Source organism: Heteronotia binoei, chromosome 13 (genome assembly GCF_032191835.1).
Source record: "Heteronotia binoei isolate CCM8104 ecotype False Entrance Well chromosome 13, APGP_CSIRO_Hbin_v1, whole genome shotgun sequence".
Taxonomy (NCBI): Eukaryota; Metazoa; Chordata; class Lepidosauria; order Squamata; family Gekkonidae; genus Heteronotia; species Heteronotia binoei.
Window position 1 is genome coordinate 48,647,219 of NC_083235.1, and position 24,019 is coordinate 48,671,237.

The window sequence follows — 24,019 nt, forward strand, 5'->3', positions numbered from 1 at the left end:
CCTGGGTAGAGAGGCTGCCAGAGGTAGGAAAGGAAGGAAAACTGAAGATGAGTGCAGAGTGATAACAGTAGATTGGCTGGTGGGTCAGAAGGAGAGAATGAGGCAGGAAAATGGGAGAGACTATTGGGGCTTTAAGGGAAAGGAAATAGTAGGGGAGGGGAAAATTAGATGCCCCCGCAAGTCCTTGTGGGTTTCCACTTGTCAAGCCCAAATCTCAAAAGACTGATCCTTTTTTTAAGGGGAAGAGCCATCATCATACCCAGAACGACCATTTTCAAACTGATGGAATTGGTAAGTGACCAGTAAAATATTATTGGTACTGACCAGCTGTTGTGTATGATTTTCTTATTTTCTCAGTAAAAAACAATATTTTCTTTTAAGTTCAGGGGAGAACTATCAGAATAATACTTTATGGACCCATTTTGAATAATACTCTATGGACCCATTTTGTTTGCTCCTCCTGGATTGTCATGAGAAAGAGATCAGCAGTAGATCTTGTGCTCCCATGTGCTGTCTCCTGCTACTCTCATTGTGATGATAAGTGAATGACTGCATGATAGGTTCCATATTTGTAGAGTCTCTTTTGATTCAGGGAATTAACCCTCCTAAGTACTGATTAGTTTAAGGTTCCCTAACCTTTTTGAGCTTACAGAATTTTTGAGAGGGGGTGCTGAGCACCACACCACATCAAAATGGCTGCCCCAGGATGACAAGCCAAACCCAGAATGACGAGCCAAACCCAGAGTGGCTGCTGCAGGAGGCAGAGCAAAATGCAATATCTCTCTCTTTGCTTTGCAAAAAAAATCTCAGAATGGGAATAAAATGGCATTAAATTAGTTCTGAGGGAAGGGCAGAAAAGAGAGAATAAAAAGAAGAAAACAGAATGCCCCCACTAATTCAGGAAAGGGCAGGTGCTTATCAGTCTTACCTACAGTGTCTATGGTTGCTACTGCAGTGGAAAACCTTTTCATTTGTATGACAGCAACCAAGAACAAGCCCTTTCTTTCAGTAGCAATTCCATTTTCTGAAAAGCTCTGCAGACACCAGGAGAAGTTCTGGCTGGTGCCATGGCACCCACAGGCACCACGTTGAGGAACCCTGGAATCTAAGGTTTGGGGAAATCCCTCATTGGGGTTAGCCCTAAGGGCTAAGGTTTGGGCAAATCCCAGAGAATCTCCCAATTTGATCATTACTTCTCAGGGACAGAAATAGAAGGTGGTGAGAGGAATCATCCAAGCATAAGACCAGCTCTCAGTATCTTCTGGAGATTAGTCCACAGGAGGAAATATCACTCAAACAGGCCTTTAGGATGTCATGTGAAGTTTTGGTGACTGACTTCAAAAAGATCAAACTGAAGTCTTATTTTAAATCTACATGTTGTTAGCATTAATTTTTGTCTAAGCAGAGAGAGCTTGTGAAGCTTAGTTATTAAAGTTCATTGAAGTTTGCAGTGGACATAATAGTGAAGATAGATGATCTATGTGACTTTGTATATATGTTAAAATTAAGGCCATTTTGAAGTGTGCATTTTACCTTAGTTGGAACCCCAACTTAAAGTTTTTATAAGTGATATTGGAAAAGTTAATTAACAGTTAGAGAACCAAATTCACATTTCAGAATCCTAAGGTGAAAAATATAACATCTCATAGCCATCATATTCATGATGACTTTTTTTGTTTATTTTTCAGTTCAACCTAATCCTTCTGTCTTAATTGGAAATCCTATCAGAGCATATACTCCTCCTCCACCACCCCCTCCTCCTGGGCCTCATTCCAATCTTGGAAAGTCTCCTAGCCCTGTTCAAAGGATAGATCCTCACACTGGGACAAGCATTCTTTATGTTCCTGCTGTTTATGGAGGAAATATGGTCATGTCTGTGCCTTTGCCAGTAAGTGCGCTCTTTTGTGTAATTTTAAATCTGCTGCTTATTGTGATCCTTATTTTCTTGACTTTTAGGGGGAGACTGGAACAATTAGCATCACAGAAATCGTATGTCGTATATAAAGGGTTCTTTGGTCTAGTACAAGAAAATTCTATAAAATACTTGAAAACTAAAGTTAATGTGATCTACGCAGTATACAAGGCAACAACATTAACATTTCAGGCTGCCAAGGAAAGTGATATATATTTAGTATATGGTAGTATTCGTGTCAGGGCTTTTGTAAGGACAGATTTAGCCTGTAGCATTTAATTATTTTTAATTTATCTAGATAAACTAGGAATTGGTGATATTCAGGTGAAACTGGATGAAAATTTGTATTTTTTTTAAAAAAAAACAAGTATATATGTCAGTGACAGCAGTACTATGTTAATATTTTATGTGATTTTTCAAAATTTGAAAGCACGTAATGTGGAGAGAATTGGTACATTTGTATTTATTATATACATTACATTTACAGCCCAATCCTGACTTACGTGGAGGTTGGCCATTGCAACATTAGCGTAACTGGGGCGCCACTGGTTGACTCCCTAAGGGCTAAGTTACTCCCGGGGGTGGGATATAGCTCTCCTCATGTGAGACTGTCCCCATGGCAACTCTGCTGAAGTGTGGACGCATGGCGAAGACAGCAGGAGGAAAGGGTCATCTCAGGGCTGCCGGATTGGCAAGTCCTGGCACAGGTGTGTAGGATGGGGGAGAGGCAGCCTCAGAGAGGCTGATTGCCTGTCCTTCCCTACCCCCTGACAGAGAACTGTGCCAATCACAGACACACAGCCCAAGTCAAAGGAGAGAAGTCCCACCAACATGGGGAGGGGAAAGGAGAGAGCCTAGGCGTCTGTGAGAGAGAAGCCTGGCTTGCTGCCAAGGTGGCGGCAGAGGAGGGAAGGGGAAGTGCAGAGCTGCAGGATTGGCCAGTTCCGCAGCTGCACCCACCCACTCTCAGAGACTTGTGCCAATGGCAGGCAAATGATCGGAGTCATGTGCCCTCCCAGCGAGCCATAAACAAACAGGAAACACATAGTGCAGGAGTCTGCATTTGGAGAAGCCAGGCAAAATTGGAACAGAGTTCCAGCATACCACCAAGTCCCACAGGGAAGCCCTCCCTGGCACAGACTCGGAGTCCCTCCTTGACGCCCCCCACTACTTGCAGGGAACCCTCTCCCCTGGTGGCAGCAGAACAGAGTGCGAGGCACCAGCCAGGTGCCCATTGCATTGAGCCCCCCCCCCCAGCACTCCCCTTTTCTCTGAGCATGACAGCCCCATGGCGTTGGGCAGGCTTGGGCGGGCTGCAGTGATGCATCTAGCACTAGACCACCCTCCTGCCTATGGAATGAGTGGGGGGAAACACTCAGGCTCCCCTGTCCACCTTTTGATGAGGTGGCTCATTGGCCCACCCTTGCCCCCCTCGGAGCAAGCGAACTCGCCCTCTGAGACATTCCCTGGGGAGCCCTCAGACAGAGTGGCAGAAGGGGGGGAGAGGGGCAAATAGGAGCATGAAGCAGAAGTCAGGCAAGAAAGACAAAGTGGAGACACATCTAAGGCTTTATTGTTCAGGAACCTGGTGGAAGTTGGAAAGTCCTGTAGGGTATGAGGCTCCACTCTGTCTAAATGCCCTTTCTGTGCAGTGCTCACCACCAGTGCCTCACCCTCACTCTAAGTCAACATGGCAGGGGGCTCTGAGAGAGTCCCATGCCGTGCGCCCTACCTAAGGAAGTGTGTGAGGCTAGAATGGAGGGTTATCTGGGGGGGGCGGCAGTTGGGCATCTGGGAGGGGGCTCGTTGAGCCTGGGGTGTGAGGGGAGTGGTGAAGCAATTACACAGCTCCCTATGAAGTTTGTGGGCTCGATCAGCAGCGGGGAGGGAAATTTGTTTTCAGGAACAACAGGAGTCTATGGAATGCGCCAGCGTTTTGCAAGGCATGACTTTGCACCTCTCGGGGGTGTGTGGCAGGGCTCAAAGTTTTTATGGAGCTGACTAAGCCTGGGCATGCCCCTGACTCCGCTGCCCTCACACCAGTGCCAGCCTCTCTTCCAGTCTTCTGCCTGTGCTCGGGTGCAGGGCCAAGACAGCGCCGCCCTGGGATGGGGGCCCACTTGGGCGGGCCCACGCCCACATAAGTCCCTTCCGCTCCTATGTAAGTGGAATTAGAGTGATGTAACTCTGACTTACATGGGCGTGGGCCTTACTTTGTTTCCAAAGGACTTTCGGTTTCCCCTGCCTTAGGGTTGCACTGCTAGTTACCAGTCTCCCATCATGCTACTTGTGTAGTCCCACATGGGTACTGTGTCTGTGCAGGCCTGCTGTGAAGAGAATTTTTGTAACTCAAAATGCCTAGAAGGCTCTCCATCTCCTTTCTTCAGACCATGCTGCTCAGCCTCCAAAGGAAGAAGACATTTAAAGCCTTATCCTTCAGATTCCAACAGACCTGCTTACACACCCCTGCCAGTCAAACCTGGGTCCAGCAGTGGAGAAGTTTCCCTATTCCAGGGATTGAAAGTAGGCCTTAGTCATCCAAACCCCAACCTGCCAAGCAAGGCTTTTGACAATTTCAGCCCATGCCCAGCACATCCACCAACAGAGGAACTGAATCCTTACTTGGCAGGACATCTCCCAAGACTAATGGGTACTCAGCTTTATGTCGGTAGGGCAGGCCATAGAATTAGGCTGTCTTGCGACCTACAGCCCTCTGTAGTCCCACCCTCCTCCCCTTCTCCAGAACCCCTCACAAAAGTATCCTTCTCAACAAGTAATCAACAAGGCACCTCCAAAACATCTGCACTTGGGGATCTACTGCAGATACTTCTGGTCAAGAAAAAAGGAGGGGAAGTAAGATCCATTCTAGACCTGAGAGAGCTGAGCAAGTTCCTGTTGATTAAAAAGTTCAGAATGTTATTAGTTCCTATTGTCCTTCCAGTGTTATATTATTTACATACAAATAATAATTTAAATAAGTAATTGCAATGTAAGAAAGCCTCAAAATATTTGTCTCTGTGGAAACAAACTTATTAATTATTATCTACAGTTAGATTCAAGTCCAGTAGTACCTTAGAGACAAACAGGACTTTCAGGGTATAAGCTTTCGAGAGTCAAAGCTCCTTTCGTCAGACATGAGTACAAATGGAAATCTGAGTCCTTTTATCCTAGTCAATAGATAGGGGTGTTATAAAGAATGCTTGAAAGGATGCAGAGGTATCAGTTGGATTAGAACAGAGCAGAAATGCTTGGAGGCAAAAAATTAGTATCTGTAGTGAGATAAGAATCCTATGTCCCTATTTAACCCTGGAGGGTCCATTGTTCTGAATTTGTGAATTAACAAGTTCACCAGTCTCACTTGAGTAAACTATAATGTGATTGCCGAACCCTGTGTTAATTCACAAGCTCAGAACAATGGACCCTCCCCAGGGCTAAATAGGGACATAGGATTTTTACCTCACTACAGATGTTTGGAAACCAGTTATCATCAGTGTGGAATTCTTATCATCAATGTGGAATCTCTCCTGTGGAGTTCCACAGGATGAAATTCTATCCTCCATGCTTAACAATCTCTATTTAAATCCCTTAGGACAAAGCATTTATAGCTTTGGAATTGGTTATCATCAACATGATACCGAACTCTGTATATCCTTATCCAAGTCTCTTAGTGATGCGGTAGAGGTCTAGAATAACTGCCTGGCTGCTGTAATAAACTGGTCAAAAGCGAACAGATTGAAATTAACCCTGAAAAGACTGTGGTAATGCTGGATGGGAAAGAAGATATCTTGAAGCACGTTGTGTTCCCTGCTTTTGATAGGGTTTGGGTGACTTGCTGATTTGGTTAAGAGCCTTGGGATTATACTGGACTCAGTGTTATTGCTGGAGAAGCAAGTTAATACAACTGCAAAAGAGGTTTTCTTCCCACCCAGCCTAGCCTGTAAATTGGCCCCTTACTTTGATAAGCTTGATGTGCCCATATGGATCCATGCCAGAGTAGCATTGAGACTAGGCTACTGTAATGCATTGTACATTGGTCTTGCCTCAAAATTAATTCAGAAACTCCAGTTGGTGCAGAATGCTACAGTTCAGCTGTAATTGGGAGCTAGATGGCACATGCATATTATTCCCATTCTGCAAGTCGCTTTACTGACTGCCCATCAGTTACCAGGCTCAATTTAAGGTATTGGCTATCAGATACAAAGCCCTTGGAACTCATATCTTCAAGACTGCTTCTCCCATGTTGCTCTGCAACATTAGCTTTGCTCCTCTGAGCTGGGTCTTCTGCAGGTGCCAACCTATAAGTGGGCAAAATCAACAATTGCCTGTACACATTACTTCCCCATTGTGGCCCCCACCTTTTAGAACAGACTTCCCTGAGAAGGGTTAGGAAGGCTCCTGCTCTTCTGGCTTTCTGCAAACTGTGAAACTTAATTATTCAAGAGGACTTTTTTACACAAACAATACAAAATTATTCACAAAATTTCTTGGTTAAATTATTTAGGATTGTGATCTATACTATCCTGTATAGCTTGCTGGAAGCAGGATCCTACTATGTATTTTTTTGCATCATTTAATGTGCCATGTTAACACTGTTTTAGATTTTTGGTTGGTTCTTCAACCCTAATCCTATTGCATTGTTTATTGAATGCTCTATCCTGTTGACGGTATTGACTCACTCTTACGTAATCCACCTTGAATCCCACTGAGAAAGGCGGACTGTAAATAAATACGTATTTTAAAAATGTGACTGAGGCCAGATTTGCTTTTTCTTGGAACAGCCGTAGTTGATAAAATAGCCAATGCCAGAAAATGTGGCCCATGAACTTTTTATAAAAGCTAAGAATTTAAATGTTTCTTATTATTTAAGGGAAGTAATTTCCTAGCTCTTGCAATTTTAGAGTCATTTATAAAACTTAAAAGAGAGGACATGACTGGTGAAAATAAATATAAATACATGTTTTTAGCTTTCATTAAGGATGAGTTTCAACAACTGGATTACATTTTCCTAACTACAGAATGTATATGGTAAGCATATATCTTAAACATTAAGATGATCATAGCAGGTGTGCAGGTTGCTTACCATCTGTTAAGGTCCAAGCTGCTTAAGGACATCTACTGAATTCTACAGCACAACTCACCCAGCCAGAATTTAATGGCAGAAGTAATTTGACATTGTAACGAGTGCCCATTCTTGTTGGGGGGACACGCTATGAAAACTCCCTTAGAAGCCCAACTGATTGGGAAAGCCATTGGTAAAGGAGGATGGTCAATTGGAGAGTATGGGCAGTAAAAGTCAAGGGTGCCGGTATTCTTCTCAGCTGTCCGTCAAACAGGAGCAGCAGATATGAAAGGCAGGCAGACTACCCATGAAGAAGTAGTGGGTAAGAACTCAAGCACTCAATCAATGGCTAAATTCAGGTTAATATCCTCTGAGTTGAGGGAGCTCAGACGCTGTGACTATTTTTTTAAAAAATTGTATTACCAGCATGTGAAATATGCGAATCAACTCATTAGTTCCAGTTCCTGAAATAGTAATTTGTGACTTTCAGTACTGAACATGTTACACTCCAGTGACCTAATCTAATTCCATGTGTAGGGTATAGTATGAATGAGGGTCATTAGCTTATTTGCTAATGTAAGATTTGAGTTTCTTTGAAGCTTTTCACTTTGTTTCTATTTTTATGACTCCGGCATATGTTTTAATAAAAATGTCCACAGATTAAATGCGAGCTGTTTTGACTCAAGAGCTGTCTTGCTTGCAAATGTTAAAAAGGAAAAGGAAAATATTTCGGCATAATTTTTCTTTTTTGAGCATTCAAGCAGTGAATTGTATTCCTTATGGATAAATAGTGAATGATGTGAAACTCTTTGTAATTACTAAAATATAGCCTTTATCATAGCTGTATAACTATATGCCTAACTGTATCTGTTTGACTACTTCTGTTAGCATCATCAATGGAATTTCTCTTGGGTTTAATCTAGGAGGATGAATGGATTCACCCATGCAAGCATTGTGGCTGTGTTTTGATTGTTTTAAGATTTTTTGTGAACTCAGTCAGACAGTCTTGTTTGTTAAATCATTTATTCCTGTTATTGTTACATTTTACATAATTCCCTTTAAAGCATTCTGTATATTTTTATTTCTGCTTAGGAACTTTTTTCATTTTTTAAAATCAGTTTTCATTTGTTGTCTTCACTTTACCAAACAGGCAGCATAATTAAACCTTTTCACAAATTGCTTCTTCACAGAACACTTCCTGTTTTGGATTCTTTGCTTGTCCAAGCAATTTCCAGTCTGTTTCAAGACAGATGTGCTTCTGTTTCTCTGGTTTTATAATCTGTCATGTTTACTGAGTTCTTTGATGAGTCAAATTTTGCTCTTATTTATATTATGCATTCTTTACAATTCATATATTTTATTATTTATTTACGTACACAGCACAGCACCACTGTGATATATGTTAGAATGAAGGATGGTTTTGCCTTAGGCTACCTAGATAACTTTGTATTTCCAAATCCTACATCATATTGGCCTTTCTACTTTGGGGGGAGGGAATGTCTTCATCACCACCCTGCACTGTTCTACCTTTCTACTTGAGGACTTGCATAAATATCTTGTTTTAATTGACACAGAATATTATGTAATGTCTATATGTATTGACTGGATATATCTTTTATTGTGTAGGTACCATGGACAGGGTATCAGAGTAGGTTTGCTGTTGATCCTCGTCTCATTACTCATCAAGCAGCTGTGGCATACAATGTGAACCTGTTACAAGCACATGGACGTGGATCTCCTATCCCTTATAGTCTTGGACATCATTCCCCTGTTAATATAGGGCAGCAGCAGCTTCAGCATTCAGATAAAGAGCAGCTTGAACAAAATCGAAACAGTGAGTTGTTATAACTTTTAAAAAATATTCTTAGTTGGAGGTAGTAGGGTATAAAAAGATACCAAATCTTCATGTAGTGTCCACAACCAAAACTCCCTGGGGTTCTGATATGCATGTGCAGGGACTGCACAGCTCCCTTATGTGAGTTAGAAAATATAGAAGATCTATGGGGATTCTCATTCTGCACGCAAGGTATTTTGGAAGAGAATGAAGCAGCAACAATACATGTAGATCTTCTTTTGTTCATCAAAGCCTCATATGTGCACACTAGGGCATTGCAGATAAGCTGAATTCTGAAATATTATATAAAGTAGCTATTTTTGAAATAAAAATGACATATAGTGTTTGAGAGGCTCATTGCCTTCTGATACACAGCTCAGATTGAAACACAAATTTGACAGTGCGATCATGAAAGTATAGAATTTCATAATATTATTAGCATAAAATCTATTTCAGAGCAAGGCAGCATTTTAATGCTGAAGGACTGAGCACTGTATCAAAATTGAAATTGCTTTGATTGCATTTGTGCTATAAGGATGATTGTCCTTAGCTATATAGTGCAAAAATCTGCTTCATTAACTGTCTGAAAAGCAGAGTTATCCATCTGTTGAGAGCTCAGGGTGCCAAGGTGCTGAGGAGCTTCTTGTATTTCTCACTGTCATAGACATATGAGCTGTCATAATGCTATGCCAGATGATGTTGTTATTCATAACTTAATTGGACACTAAATAGTTTATGGATATAGTCATGAGAAGAATGTATTTTAAATTCATGAAAGCTTGGATAATTTCAGAAGCAAATATGACATGCCATCCTTAATTTCTGCCATAGTAATCTCAGCAGTGGAAGAGCAGAACATGCCTGAAAAATAAATTTAGATGAGGAAATCCATTCTCCTGAACTTTTAATAATGTGACTGAAAAGAGCAAAAAATGTTCTGACATTTATTTAACATCTCTAAAAGTTGCTTCCAAGCTGACCATGTAATGCCAGATAGAGGAGATATAGACTTTATACAGGACACAGGCAAACACAATTAAAAGTATTATTTTTTAACTTAAAATACAAACATGCTTAAAACATGCTTCAAACTTGACCATGAAAAGTGCCAAATGCCTATAAAATTAAGAAGCAAGAGAACCCTCTAATCTATTTTCATAAAACCCAGATTTACAATGCAATCCTAAGATTTACTCAGAATCTTACTAAAGTGTGTCTTTATTGATTCTCCTGGCCCTTCTAGTAACTTTCAATACCATTGACCATGGTATCCTTATAGAGAGGCTGGCTGAGTTGGGAGTAGGGGCATTGTGTTTTGCTGGTCCCACTCTTATTTGGTTGTCCAGTCCCAGAAGGTAGTTGTTAAGGACTGCAACTTAGCCCCAAGGTTAGGAGGGATCATTGGGAGTTTAGAGTGAGGTGCTGAATGGGGAAGCTGGAAAGTGATACTGGTTAGTATTTTACAAAACAAAAAACACTGTTTAGATCAGAGGTGTCATACATGTGGCCCGCAGGCCAAACTGGCACCCTGAGGGCTTCAACCAGCTTCAACCAGGTTCTCTTTTCTCCCCTCCTGTCCTTACCCTGCGAATCTCCAAGGCTGCCAATGTTCCCAGCTACTGCTGCCTTCTCTTTGCAGAGGCTAAAGCAGGAGCGAAGTTGCAAACAAAATGCAGAATGGATTTTCCATTCAGATCTATAGGCAGAGCAGATCAGAATGAGAAATCCACTCCACGTTTTCCTTGCAATTTGTTTCAATTGAGAGGTGTAATTTCCTAGCAGTTCCTCTAGCCAGCCGAAGTTTCCTGGAGTTGTGTGTTTGCAAATCAAGTGTTGATGCTCTTAGTCAGCTTTGTCTCTTCTCAGTGGAGTGAGAACTAGTGCCTAGTGAGTACTTTAACTTGGGAACCCATAGCCAAAGGGGGATATTACACTGGAGAGCCATTGCTAATCTGAGTAGACTTGAGGGTGGGAGGAGCTTGCAATGTCTTGCCATTTCATGTTTTCCCAGGCTGACAGCATTTTATTTTTTTTAGTTTTCGCTGTGTGATCCTTGTGCTTTTCCTTGATGTTTTATTTTTAAAATTGCATTGCAAAATCCCACTATTCCCCTACCTTTCCATTTTAAACATAATACTGCAAGAGTTTTAAGCATGTTTGTATTTTAAGTTAAAAAATAATATCTGTAATTGTGTTTGCCTGTGTCCTGTATAAAGTCTATCTCTCCTCTATCTGGCATTACATTTTAGAACATGCATGGCTTGCCCCCACAGAATCCCATTTTTGTCAGATCCGGCTCTCTTTATAAATGAGTTTGACACCCTGCTTTAGATTTTTCTAAATGTGGTTGGTCACATGAGCACTTCCACGTGGAAAAATTGGTGAGGATTAGTTATATACATAAATATTCTGAAGCTGAATGTAAACTTGTAGCAAATACCCACTTAATATTTTTGTATGGGGACAGTCATGGGATTGCTATTAAAAAAAAATCTGTCAACAGGCACAGAATATTTTTGGAAGTAACGCATAGCGGCAATGTTGGAGGAAGATAAATAGCAATAGATCCTTTTCAATCAGGGGTGGAATTCTAGCAGGAGCTCCTTTACATACTAGGCCACACACCCCTGATGTAGCCAATCCTCCAAGAGCTTACAAAGCTCTTTTTTGTAAGCTCTTGGAGGATTGGCTACATCAGGAGTGTGCAGCCTAATATGCAAAGGAGCTCCTGCTAGAATTCCACCCCGCTTTCAATACATGGATTATGGAGGAAGCCAACAAATTACCATGTTTAATCCCAGTAGATAACCAATGATGACAGACCAGTACGCTATTATTCTAGCTGTGCTTGGGCACCATGCAGTTCAGAATTACAAAAATGAAAGGCATTAAATGCTGTTTCCGCACCTCCAGGAATTGGAGATGAGTTGATTGAAGGATCTCACTTTCATAATTAAAAAGCAGTTATTCCTTAACATAAACTTCTGTTTTCTGCAAGTGTAATACAGACTCAGGAAATACATTTCCATTCACCAGCTTCTGAAGGTTTTTGTTTATTGTACACATTAATATTGAAAGATGGTTCCTTTCCTTTGGATCAAGAAAAATGAAACTCCAGTTGATTTATGAATAAAGGGTTGCTATCACTTCCCGGGGTCGATATCCTGGATGCCACATGATGGACCGAAACTTCTGTTGGGAGGTCTTGGGTGTGATCATATACCTATCTAGTATGACCTTCTTTACCTTGCTATAGTCAGTTGCATACTCCTTGGTCAGCGCTTTCACCACTAGCAGGGCTTCCCCTGTCGGGTATGGTCCCAAAATAAATGGCCATTGAGCTTGCGGCGACTGGGCGGCCTCAGTTATCCTTTCAAAGGCCTCCAGGTAGGCTTCTATGTCGTCCTCAGGGGTGAGTTTTGTGAAGGGAATCCAGGACCCCCGAGTCAGCCATGCCCCTTCAAGCCTCGAATGGCTCTCGCCTTTGCCATCTCCTGCAGTCAGGGTGCACTAGAGTTCTCGCACCAGGGAGGCTTGGGAGGCCTCGTGTTGCTGGGTGACGTCTCTGACCAACTGGGCATTGTGTTCAGCTAACCACTGTCTGAGTGAAATCCATGTCGCTGGAGTCTTGGCTTTCATCGCCGTTTCCACCCACTGGGTTCTCGATCACAGAGGCCTGACTGCCGTCTGAGCTTGTACCCTCATCTCTGGAACTGTCATGCGTCTTCAGGGCGCCTTGGGCTGGGGTCCTTTTGGTCTGCTGGGCATGCTACCCTGGGTGTGTAGATAAATGGGGTGCATTAGCGGGCTCGGTCTGCCCGCATTCTCCATCACAGTGTGGTGCTCTGAGGTGCCTTCCCCTCCCAAGTATGCTTCAGCCATGATGTGAGGGAGGTGGAGGAAGTGCTTCTGGCCTCAGAATGAGAGGGTAGCAGAGTTACAGTCACTCAGCTCATCCCTCCATGGGACAGGATTGGTTCGGAGCTCCCTCTCTCTGTCTCAACTGCTCACTTTTTTGTCCCTGGTCTTCCTCCCCAGCCATCAGTGTCTTTCCTCCTTTATTCCCTCACACCTGAGCTCCCCATGACTTCCTCGTTTCCATGCCCTTTTGGACCTGCCACTCTCCATCACCCTGCCCATTAGTGCCTTTCCCTTCTTTCCTCCCCCCCCCCCAATTGGTTTCTCTTCTGCTTCCCTGACTTCACGGCTTCGGGGCTGGGTGGTCCCCCCCTTTCTCTACTCCTGTGGATGTCTGGGGCGCCGGGGCCTTCCCCGCTGCTCGTTCCTGTGTGTCTGACTACTGTTGGTTGCGGCCAACCCCACTGTGCCACCCCAATGAGCCAGGTTCTGCTGCTTTCCCTGATGTTTCTTCTGCTTCTCTATGCCTTGTTGAGGCCTCAGGTTGCCCATCTCCAGCAGGCCAGGTAGGGTGCTGTGTGTTCTGTGGGGGCAACACAACCTGTGTCCCACCTCTGGCGTTGCCCCACAGTGCTGGCCCATAGAGGGGGGATGAACTCCAGGGGGCGGTTGCTGCGGCTCCGGGAGAGGCCAGGATATTGCAGCCCAGACACCTCCTTACTTATTAGGACCAAGTGGAGGAGTGGTTGTGTGTGTGTTAAGTGCCACCAAGTCACTTCTGACTTGGCAACCCTATGAATTAATGTTCTTCACAATGTCCTATCATCAGTGTTCCCTCTAAGCTGCAGAGTCTTGTGAGCAAAAATTCTGCTTTGTGAGCTACTGGCATTGAAGTTGTGAGCTACTGTATAAATTATTGTGCTCAGGGGTCAGTTTCCCTGAGCTAAGACAAAAATGTGTGAGCTGGAGGCTAAAAAACTGTGAGCTAGCTCACGCTAACTCAGCTTAGAGGGAACACTGCCTATCATTAACAGCCAGGTCTTGGAAACTAAGGCCATGTCTTCTCTGATTGAGTCAATCCATCTCTTCTTCTTTTCCTGCAGCTTTTCCTAGCATTATTATATTTTCCAGTAACTTGTCTTCTCATAATGAGACCAAAGTACAATAGCCTCAGTTTTGAGCTTTTAGGGAGAGTTCAGTCTTGAGCTAGAACCCACTTGTTTCATTTTGGTAGTCCACAATATCTGTAATACTCTTCCCAATACCACATTTCAAAGGAATCTACTTTTTTCCTGTCAGCTTTCTTCATTTTGCAACTTTCACACCCATACATAGTAAAAGGAAATACTGCGGCATGAATTAACTTGATCTTGGTCACCAGCAACACAACCCTACACTTAAGGATCTCTTCTAGCTCCTTCATGGCTGCTCTTCCCTGGTTGCAGTATCCCTTTTGATTGATGGTGAAGCCAAGAAATAGAAAATCTCAAACAATTTCAATTTCTTTATTGTTAACCTTAAAGTTGTATAATTTCCCAGTAGTGCTTACTTTGGTCTTCTGGATGTTCAGTTGTAATCCTGCATTGGAACTTTCTACTTTAACCTTCATCAGTAGTCATTACAAATCTTCACTGTTTTCTCTTAGTAACATGGTACCATCTGCATATCTCAGATAGTTGATGTTCCTTCCACCAGTTTTCATTGCACATTCATCTAAATTTAATCCTGATTTCCTTATGATAAATTCTGCATACAGATGGAAGAGATAGGAAGCTAAAATATATTGTTGTCTGACACCTTTTGCCAACTGGAAACCATTCTGTTTCTCCATATTCTGTCCTAATAGTGGTCTCTTGTCTGGAGTATAAATTGCTTGCCAAAACCAATCAGATGTTGAGGCCCACCCATTTCCTTTAAAACCAGCCATAAGCTTTTCATGATCTGTTCAGTCAAAAGCATTGCTGTAATCTATGAAACACAGGCTGCTTTTCTGTATGCTCCTGGAACCAACATGAATTTGCAATATGTTCTCTAGTGCACCTTCAATTTCTGAATATAAAATGAGCACCTGGCATTTCTTGTTCCATATAGCAGCAGTCTTTGTTGTAAGATTTTAAGCATGACTTTATTTGCATGAGAAATTAATGCAGTGGTCCAATAGTTGCTGCGATCTTTGATGTTTCCTTTTTTCAGAATTAGAATAAGCATTTCCAGTCTGTGGGCCATTGTTTTGTTTTCCATATTTGTTGGCATACTCTTGTTATGATTTCAATTGCCTCAGTTTCTGTTACTTGGAATAGGTCTATTGATATCCCATCTCCTCCTGGTGATTTGTTTCTCCCAATTGCTCCCAGCGCAGCTGTAACAGATTGCACTTTTTAAAAGCTTAGAAGTACTGTACAAACAGCTGAAGAACTGTGAAGGGTTAATTGAGAGTCTTGAGTGATAGGCTGTTCCAAAAGACCTGATTGGTTAGCATCCGCTGAGCAGAAAAAGGCTTCTGAACTTGATGCTGAGGAAAATTCAGTCTGATTTCAGCCCTAGCTGAGAAGAGTGGAGTACTGACAGTTTCAGAATTCAGCACTACCTGAGAGCAATCTAACACAGAGAACTTGGGGAAAGTTGACAAGGAAGTTTGGGAAGTAGGTGAAGATTCCCCTTTGGGCCAAAGAAAGGGGAGAGATCTTCTAGTGAGAGGAGAATTTCTCTACCCAATGAAACGGGATTAGCTATGAAGAGTGAAGAGGTTCCTGGTGTGGTTAGAAACTGCCTGTAGAGACCTTAAGAGTCAGTTAAAAACTCAAGATGAGTACTGGTGTTTCAGGAGAAGGGGTTTCGGCAGGGCTTTTTTCCTAGGGGAACATGGCAGAATAGAGTTATAGAACCTCTGCATGGAAACAAAATTCTCAAAAAAAAAAATGTTTAAAAGTTCATGGGGGCACTTGTGTGTTTCTCCATGTTCCGCTTGAAAGTTCTGGCATCTCTTTTTCCAAAAAAAAAAAAAAGCCCTGGGTTGGGATACTGGGAAGAGTGCACCAGCCTTCAAAAAGAGTCAGAAAATACTCAAAGTGTGCTGGAGTGTTTGGAAAACACTGAAACAAAAGCCTCTTAGCATAAAGATTTAATTCATTGTGGAAACCTTTAAAAACTCTCATTAGCCAAAAACATAAGAACCAAAGTCTGTTCATGTGCTGATTTTACCTTAGAGTTATCTTTATTGAGGTACCTCAGAAATTTTAGCCCTGGTTTCGCCTGACTTTTTCCCTCTATGTTGAATAAAATAGTTTCTTAATTTGGAACATAACAATTACTCAAGTGCCATTAAAGTTAAAGGGGTCTCCTAATCTTTACCTCAGGTTTCTGGGCTGAGCAAACAGCCAAAATATTATACTGTAACAGGGTGGGACAGGCAGAGTTCTTCAACAAAGAAGAAAACATGTTACTAGGGCAGTTTAGTCAGTAAAGGGAAAGAAAAACGGATAGAAAATCTTGCCTCTTAGGGAGGGAAGTGGATGGGGCCATCATAGCAGCTATTACTTTATTTTCTAAAATAATAAGCTCCTGATCTTGTGGTTAGGAGGATAAAATTCTAGGGCCATGGTTACCTCAGAAGCAGTGTTCTCTCTAAGCTGAGCTAGCCTTTAGCTCACACATTTTCATCTTAGCTTAGGAAAAATGGTCCCAAAGAAAATTAATTTATGCAGTAACTCACAATTATAATGCCAGTAGCTCATGAAGTAGAATTTTTGCTCGCAAGGCTCCACAACCTAGAGGGAATATTGCTCAGAAGTCTGTGAAGCTGGGCAAGTCCTGTGATTTGTTTTCATATGATGTTTGGGTTGACTCTGGGTAGTGTAAAGGGGTGGGGTGACCCAGAGGGATCTTTACCTAGGTCCCCATAGTGGTTTTGGGCAGCCATGCAAGGAAAACTTCTGCTGACATACATCATTGAAATATAATAGTGATCAAAATACAAGCGTCAACCATGTTGAATGCAAAGCTCTTGGATTCTTCTAGGCTATTCATACATTTATGTCCCCATTATGGTTTTGTATCCAGGACCATTTTTCTGGCTATACACATAACATGGGTCTTCAGAGTTAAGGTATAACATATTTCTTACCGGAAAATAGCCCTTAGGATTTCTTAGCTTCAAACTTCTGTTTTCTTGTGTAGCTGTTTTGTGACTCAAGTATACTCTGGAATGCTGAAGATTGCTTAAATATTTTTTTCCAATTGCTTTGGCAAAATTGTTAAGTACTAATTGACAAAAGACAGGTTCCTTTATGAACACCTAAGTAGTTGTGCACCATAGAGTTCAAGATGTTCTTGCACTATGCTCATTCTATCTTTTAAAAATGTCCTGCAACTTAGCTATGGTTTCATAGAACCAGGGATCATAATCTTTTTACTATCTATTGAGATCACTGAGATCCTACACTCTCAAATTTCATCTTTCATATTGATAGTGTAAGGTTTTCTGTCTAGATGGGAGTGAGAATGGCGTATCTTTGTTTCAGTAGCCTCAGGGATAAGCATTAATTTATTGCATCTCTTCTCGGTAGTTTTAGCAGGGAGAACTAAAGAATTTAATTAAATGGTTGAAAATGTTAAGTATGGCCAGCAGTAACAACATATTATTTATTATTTAAGGACTCATAATTGAGGATAGTTTAGCCTGGTTTGTGAGAATGTATATGCTTTATGTTCATTGAAAGTAAAGATATTATTAATAAAAACTTTCAGGTAAAAATGAACCAAGTACAGGACCGGAAATAAATAGAATTCGGACTCCTGAGAAAAAACCTATGGAATCCAAACAGGTGTGTGTATTTTTAATTTTTTTCCTATATCTGCCTTATGTGTGACACAGTAGTCACTTCATTAAGAAACAAAGGTGGTGAACTACTAGGGATAACAAGTTAATCAGGAAAATATATTACATATGTAAAGATAATCAAAGATCACATTGTGACAGCATAATGTAGAAATCAGAAATGTAAAATGAATAATTAACAAACACAATTCAAATTATACAATTCAGGGACTATAACCAAATGCTGAGCCTAACCATTGCCCATTGATTTCAGTGGACTTTGAATGTATAACATGGGGTGTTTTCGCACTTACCTTTTACTGGCGCGACCATCCTCCTGACGCCGGCGAATCTGCATGGATTTCGCACCAGAAGCGCCGGCGCACCCAGAAGCGCCGGCTACTTCCGTCGCTAAGCCAGCGCAAACGGAAATTGCAAAGATGCAGGAAAACGTTTGCGCTGGCTTAGCGACGGAAGTAGCCGGCGCAATGGGCTGCGCCGGCGCTTCTAGTGCGAAATCACTGCAGATCCGCCGGCGTGAGGAGGGTCGTGGCGCCAGTAAAACGTGAGTGCGAAAACACCCTCTGTTTAGGATTCTGCTGTTGATCAGGAAATCTTAATGAAGCTTCAGTGTTCATACAGAGCATCACCTGATACATCCATAAAAGATGTGCTCTGGTTTTGTTGCTGCCTACCTTACAAACTTCACATCATGATTCCAGGTGCTTGGTAGGAGACCCTTTAGTTAAAACTTGCCAGAACTGATGCTATCAGGACAAAAAGTAATGGTGGGGATCTCCAGTACTAGTAGTTTGATTCCTGTGATTCTAGTTTCTTTTAGTTGATTGTGTTTTTTGAATCACTGTGTCTGTTTTACCATTTTTACTGGTTGTGGGTAATACATAGTTATTAGATTTAGATACAATGTTTGGACAATTTAATTTGCTTTTTACTACAAAAGAAATTACCCATGATATTAGAGGCTAACAGAAGATTAAAATGTCCTTCCTTCCTTCCTTCCTTCCTTCCTTCCTTCCTTCCTTCCTTCCTTCCTTCCTTCCTTCCTTCCTTCCTTCCTTCCTTCCTTCCTTCCTTCCTTCCAACACTGTTTTCTACTGACTTTATATAAGCCAAGTTAGAAGCAAGGACTGAGTCACCAAATAGAGATTCATATAGTCAAAAGCAAATTGTTTAAGCGTTGCAAATAAATAATAGCATTTCATCAAATATATGTCTTTGTCCGGGAGCAAAAGTAAAATTCTTCTCACTGGATGGTTGTTTGCAATCAACTTCATGGAATCATATATTATAAGAAAACAGGTGGTGAATCATTTCTGCCATAATAGTAGTGTCTATTAAAGATCTCTGGACATGACATTTAAAAAGGAGATATATAAGGAAACAACTGCCTGTGAATCTGATAAATTCTGACCACCACAATAGGCTACATTTCACTCAGGAAAAAGCCCAGATTCTCAAAAATAGGATGAAGTTATGTAAATTATTCAAGTAGATGTGTCAGTGGAATGTGTTTCAGTTACATAAATAAAAGAAAGAAGGTAGTGAAGACATACAGTATTTTTCTCCAGTTATCACTTTATTCTTCCCATATTCTTTCACTATCACATGCTTGCTTAGTGTTTAAGTAATTTGTTTAGTACACTCGTTGCTTACACGGCTTTTGTTGGCTTTGTTTTCTTAACTGATTTTTAACTCAAGTAATTTGTGTAATTTTCTCTAGGTTGACTTAGAAGTGAGTTCCCAAAATAGAAGCCCGGAGTCGCGCTCCAGTACTGCTTATGCTAATTCTAAGTTTCATCGCAAAGATAATCTTAACCCCAGACAGCTGAATCTTCATCTCACCCCTCCCTATACTCAATATGCTGCTCCTAATCGCCATTTCCAACACCTTTCCCAGATTCCAAGACAGCCATACCCTATACAGCAGCAGCAAAATCTGTTAAGTCAACAACAAAACCATTTGCCTGAACAGCAAAACCAAATGCATCCACAGCAAAGCCAGATAGTGCAGCAGCATAATCATTTAAATCAGCAGCCACAACAGCCACCATCACAACTTTCCCCTGCCTACCAAACAGGCCCCAACCAGTCACTTTTTAAAAACCCAGTTCCACACAGACCTCATTCCCCTGGCGTAGATACTGTGATGTCAGAACAGCATCCCCCATCCCTGTTACAAGAAGTCACTAACCCTCTGAGACCCATTGCACATCACAACCCAGTGATGCCATCCCATTTAAACCACTTCATTGAAGAAAATCCTCCAGGAATGCCTATAGGGGAACCATTAGGTAGGTATGATTGCTACATTCCACAGACAGGTATCATGACAAATATTCTAAAGTGAAAAGAGTGCTTAAATAAAATAAATACCTTAGGCTTTTGTAAGATCATGAATTTCAAGACATTGAATTTTTACAGTATTGAGTTATCTCCTTTAAGCAATGTAAAAAGAGGGAAATCATTTGCTTGAGAAATCATACAGTATTTGCTGTCCTGATTTATGATACTGTTTGTCTCTGTCATGCTAAGCGCACTGATGCAAGACCATGGGGAATAGGTCACTGCTGGCCATGGCAAATTGTTTCTCATTCTCCTTTTAGCATATTGTTCATAGAACTATAGAAATAGATGATAACATAAAGGTCCACCTAGTATGCTGCTTTCAGTTTGCAAGCATTGTTTTAAAAGTAGCCAATACCAAAACTATGAAAAACTACTGTAAAATACAGAATTGCTTATATTTGCCATATGTAGTGCATGTTAGTAATGCTACCATTCAAACTGTTTGCAAATATGGATTGAGCATGTAGTTTTTCAGTGATCTGAATGGCCTCATGGTAGCCAGGATTGCATAATATAAAAGGTCTCTGTATGACAAGGAGAAATTTAGTAACATAAGAGTTTAATGTTGTGTATGTAGTTATATATTATGAAATGGTGATTTCTAGGTACCTTAAATATAGAAGCTGGATTAACCCCCTGCCAAATCTTTTACAGATCATATTCATGGAAATTTAGCTTTGGAAACCTTAAGGCAACAGCAAATAAGACTACAACAGTGGAATGAGCCTAATGCTTATCTCAATCAAGGCAGTATTCCTTATTCTCACCATCACCACCCTCATTTATCCCACCTTTCTCAACAGCCAATTGGATTGCATCAACAGGCAATTAGGGCAAACTGGAAATTTGCCAACAATGTAGAAGATGAAACTGAGGCAACATATTCAAGGTACTTTTTAACTGAAAATAGGGTTCATACAACTTTCACTGTAGTATCACAATATCACTGTAAAATCACATATCTTACTGCTTGCTACCAGGGATAGTATAAAACAGGAGTGTCAAACTCATTTGTTATGAGGGCCAGATCTGACATAAATGAGACCTTGTTGAGCCGGGCCATGTCGGAGTGGACCGTGTGTGTTCCTATTTAAGATTAGGTAGCAGAGATAGAAACTTTATAAACAACACAGACAAACACAAAGATTTTTTTTTTTAAACCTTAAAACTAAAACACGCTTAAAACATTAGCATTCACTGGTCTTAGTGCTTTCTTTGAATCTCTCCCACAGGATCCAGGGAACAGAGCAAAGGAAGCTCTGGCCTTTTCCTTACTTCCCCAGGGGACCAGGATGGGGAGGAGCCTCAGCCAATAGAAGGAAGAAAGGCTTGGCTCAGTAGCTGTGCTGTGTGATTGAGAGAGCCTGGCAAAGCAAGTTCTGCCTCCCCCCCCTTTCTCCCCAAGGGAGGAGACTCAGTCAATGGAGAAAATAGAGGTTTTGCTTTGTAGCTCCTGTGTGATTGAGCAAGCCTGGCAAAGCAAGCTGTGAATCAGAAAGGAGCAAGAGAGAGGGAGAAGGAAGCAGATGACAGCCAGTTGCTTCGGGGCCTGATAGGAGCCCTCCAGGGACCTGATGCGGCCCCTGGGCCACATGTTTGACACCCCAGTATAAAAGTGTCTGGAATTTTCATTCTGTGGGGTATTAGTTATGGGGGCATTTCAGATATCCAGTTTAAATGGAAGACATAAAATGGAACCTCAAAAGATCTGTGAAAGCATGACTCATTCTAGAGGGACCTCTTCCTGCGCTGATGTTGCAATCAACCCCCTGATGGGCCATAGAGGTATTTGCTAATTAATTAGCAATCAGATGGAGAAAGGGATGTTGGGCATTCATCAATGCTTCTATCTCAGTCCCTCTAATTCTCACATGATAAGTAATGGGTATTTTCTGTGTTGTTTGGTTCTGCAGTAGTAACATTTCAAAGTATGTTTTCAGTGGAAGCATTATATGGTTGAGTTGGTTGAGATGTATCATGATCTCTGTGAATTATATATTCCTGGATAAGGCTAACATATAATATCATTTTACATCTTTTAAATGTTTGGTATAGTGGTTAAATGTAGTGGAGAGCCAGTTTGGTGTAGTGGTTAAGTATGTGGACTCTTATCTGGGAGAACCGGGTTTGATTCCCCACTCCTCTACTGCACCTGCTGTGATAGCCTTGGCTCAGCCATAGCTATCGCAGGAGTTGTCCTTGAAAGGGCAGCTGCTGTGAGAGCCTTCTCAGCCCCACCCACCTCACAGGGTGTCTGTTGTGGGGGGAGAAGATGTAGGAGATTGTAAGCTGCTCTGAGTCTCTGATTCAGAGAGAAGGGCGGGGTATAAATCTGCAATTCTTCTGAATATTGCATGCAATAAAAGCCGTGTGAAGAAGGTGATGGATTGTCAACTTGATTTGACAGTGAATTAGAATTATAGATCTCAGTTGTGATTTATTTTTATTACTAAAATCTTTATCCTAGGGCTTAGGATAGGTAAGCATCCAACAGGTAGGTTGGCAGTCTACAGGAGATTTGCATTGCAGCTCAGCTTCAGCAGCAGAAAGCAAAAAGGGAAACAAGGAGAAAATAATTATGTTTAAAGAGATGTATTTTCCCAGTGACTCACAGCGAAACTCTATATCTGAGTTTCTTTGCTTAATCTTTCCCCCCATGTGATAAGTGATGGATCTATGTCTTAATCTAGTGGTCCCCAATCTTTTTGGCACCAGGGACCAGTTTTGTGGAGGACAATTTTTCCATGGACCAGGGTGGGAGGTGATGGTTTTGGGATGATACAATTGTGCACTTTATTTCTATTAGTTTGGTGTAGTGGTTAAGTGTACAGGCTCTTATCTGGGAGAACCGAGTTTGATTCCCCACTCCTCTACTTGCAGCTGCTGGAATGGCCTTGGGTCAGCCATAGCTCTCGCAGAGCTGTCCTTGAAAGGGTAGCTTCTGTGAGAGCTCTCTCAGCCCCATCTACCTCAAAGGATGTTTGTTGTGGGGGAGGAAGATAAAGAAGATAGTAACCTCTCTTAGTGGAAGGCAGGATATAAATCCAGAGTATTATTATTATTATTATTATTATTATTATTATTATTATTATTATTATCATCATTATCATTATTATCATCATCATCATCATCATCATCATCATCATTATTATTATTATTATTATTACATTGTAATATATAATGAAATAATTATACAATTCATGACCCAGTTGCTAACAGGCCAAGGACTGGTACCGGTCCATGGCTCAGGGGTTGGAGACCCCTGTCTTAATCTACCTAAACTTTTTTAAAACCCAAAGGGTGAAATCTTGGTTCCTCTAAAGTTATATGATACTTCATGAGAAAAATCAAATGAAAAATGTGAAATTACAGCTTGGAAACACGCAGTTACAGCTTCTTAAAAATGAACTACTGTGCTTGGGGACTTCTGGGATTGGAAAATGGTGAACTGAGCTGCTTTCCTTAATGGGGGCAGGCCGGCACTTCTGTTCGGGGTAGTAAAAGGCAGATTAATGCCTACTGCCTACTTTTCTCAGCTAGAGAATTGTCCAAGATATGCACAGATACTTTGAGGAGACTTACCTTGGCTGAAAGGGAGTCCCGGGGGGGGGGGTGCTCCTTTGAGGCTTTGAGGGATCTCCGGAGAGAAGTTGCATATTCATCATCTGCAGAAGTCTCCAGGGTCATTTATTTGACATAAGCTCGACAGGATCCGAATCTTCTTTTACAACTTTAAACATCTAATTTACAAAAGGCTAGTATTGATCTGGATAAACTACAAAAAAAAAGGTACTGATTGCTATCTTTTCACTCCGGGACTAATTAAAGCTAAACAAAACAAAATTAGAAGATGAGAGTTGGAAATAATGGAAGCCTGAAAGAAGGAGAAGAAAAGGGGCTAATTTTGAACTTTGTAAATTTAAAAGACAGTGCTAAAAGGAGAAAGGAATTTATTGTTTAGTCTATCTGCGGTTGAGGAGGTAGCCCCATCGTCAAAGACCTGCAGCACTCATAGTCAACACAGGAAGTACGTCAGATATCGTGAGATTTCTCTACCAGCGAAACAAGACTTGGTGGCAGGAAAAGCAGGAAGTACCAGAGAAAGAAGAAGGAAGTCAGAGAAGTAAACAGCCTACTCTAAGATTATAATATCAGAGAGAACCATCGGCGGCC

At 41.5% G+C, this 24,019-nt stretch overlaps 1 protein-coding gene across 2 annotated transcripts in view; it reads left to right on the forward strand.

The window, feature by feature from the left end:
• The window catches only part of HELZ (helicase with zinc finger), a 236,220-nt gene that overhangs the window by 187,780 nt on the left and 24,421 nt on the right, over positions 1-24,019 (forward strand). For both annotated transcript variants that reach the window (XM_060252939.1, XM_060252940.1), the window contains exons 23-28: positions 240-291; positions 1,689-1,888; positions 8,598-8,805; positions 17,410-17,486; positions 19,221-19,791; positions 20,501-20,735. In XM_060252939.1, coding sequence (XP_060108922.1) covers positions 240-291; positions 1,689-1,888; positions 8,598-8,805; positions 17,410-17,486; positions 19,221-19,791; positions 20,501-20,735 — 1,343 coding nt within the window. The remainder of the gene's footprint in view (positions 1-239; positions 292-1,688; positions 1,889-8,597; positions 8,806-17,409; positions 17,487-19,220; positions 19,792-20,500; positions 20,736-24,019) is intronic.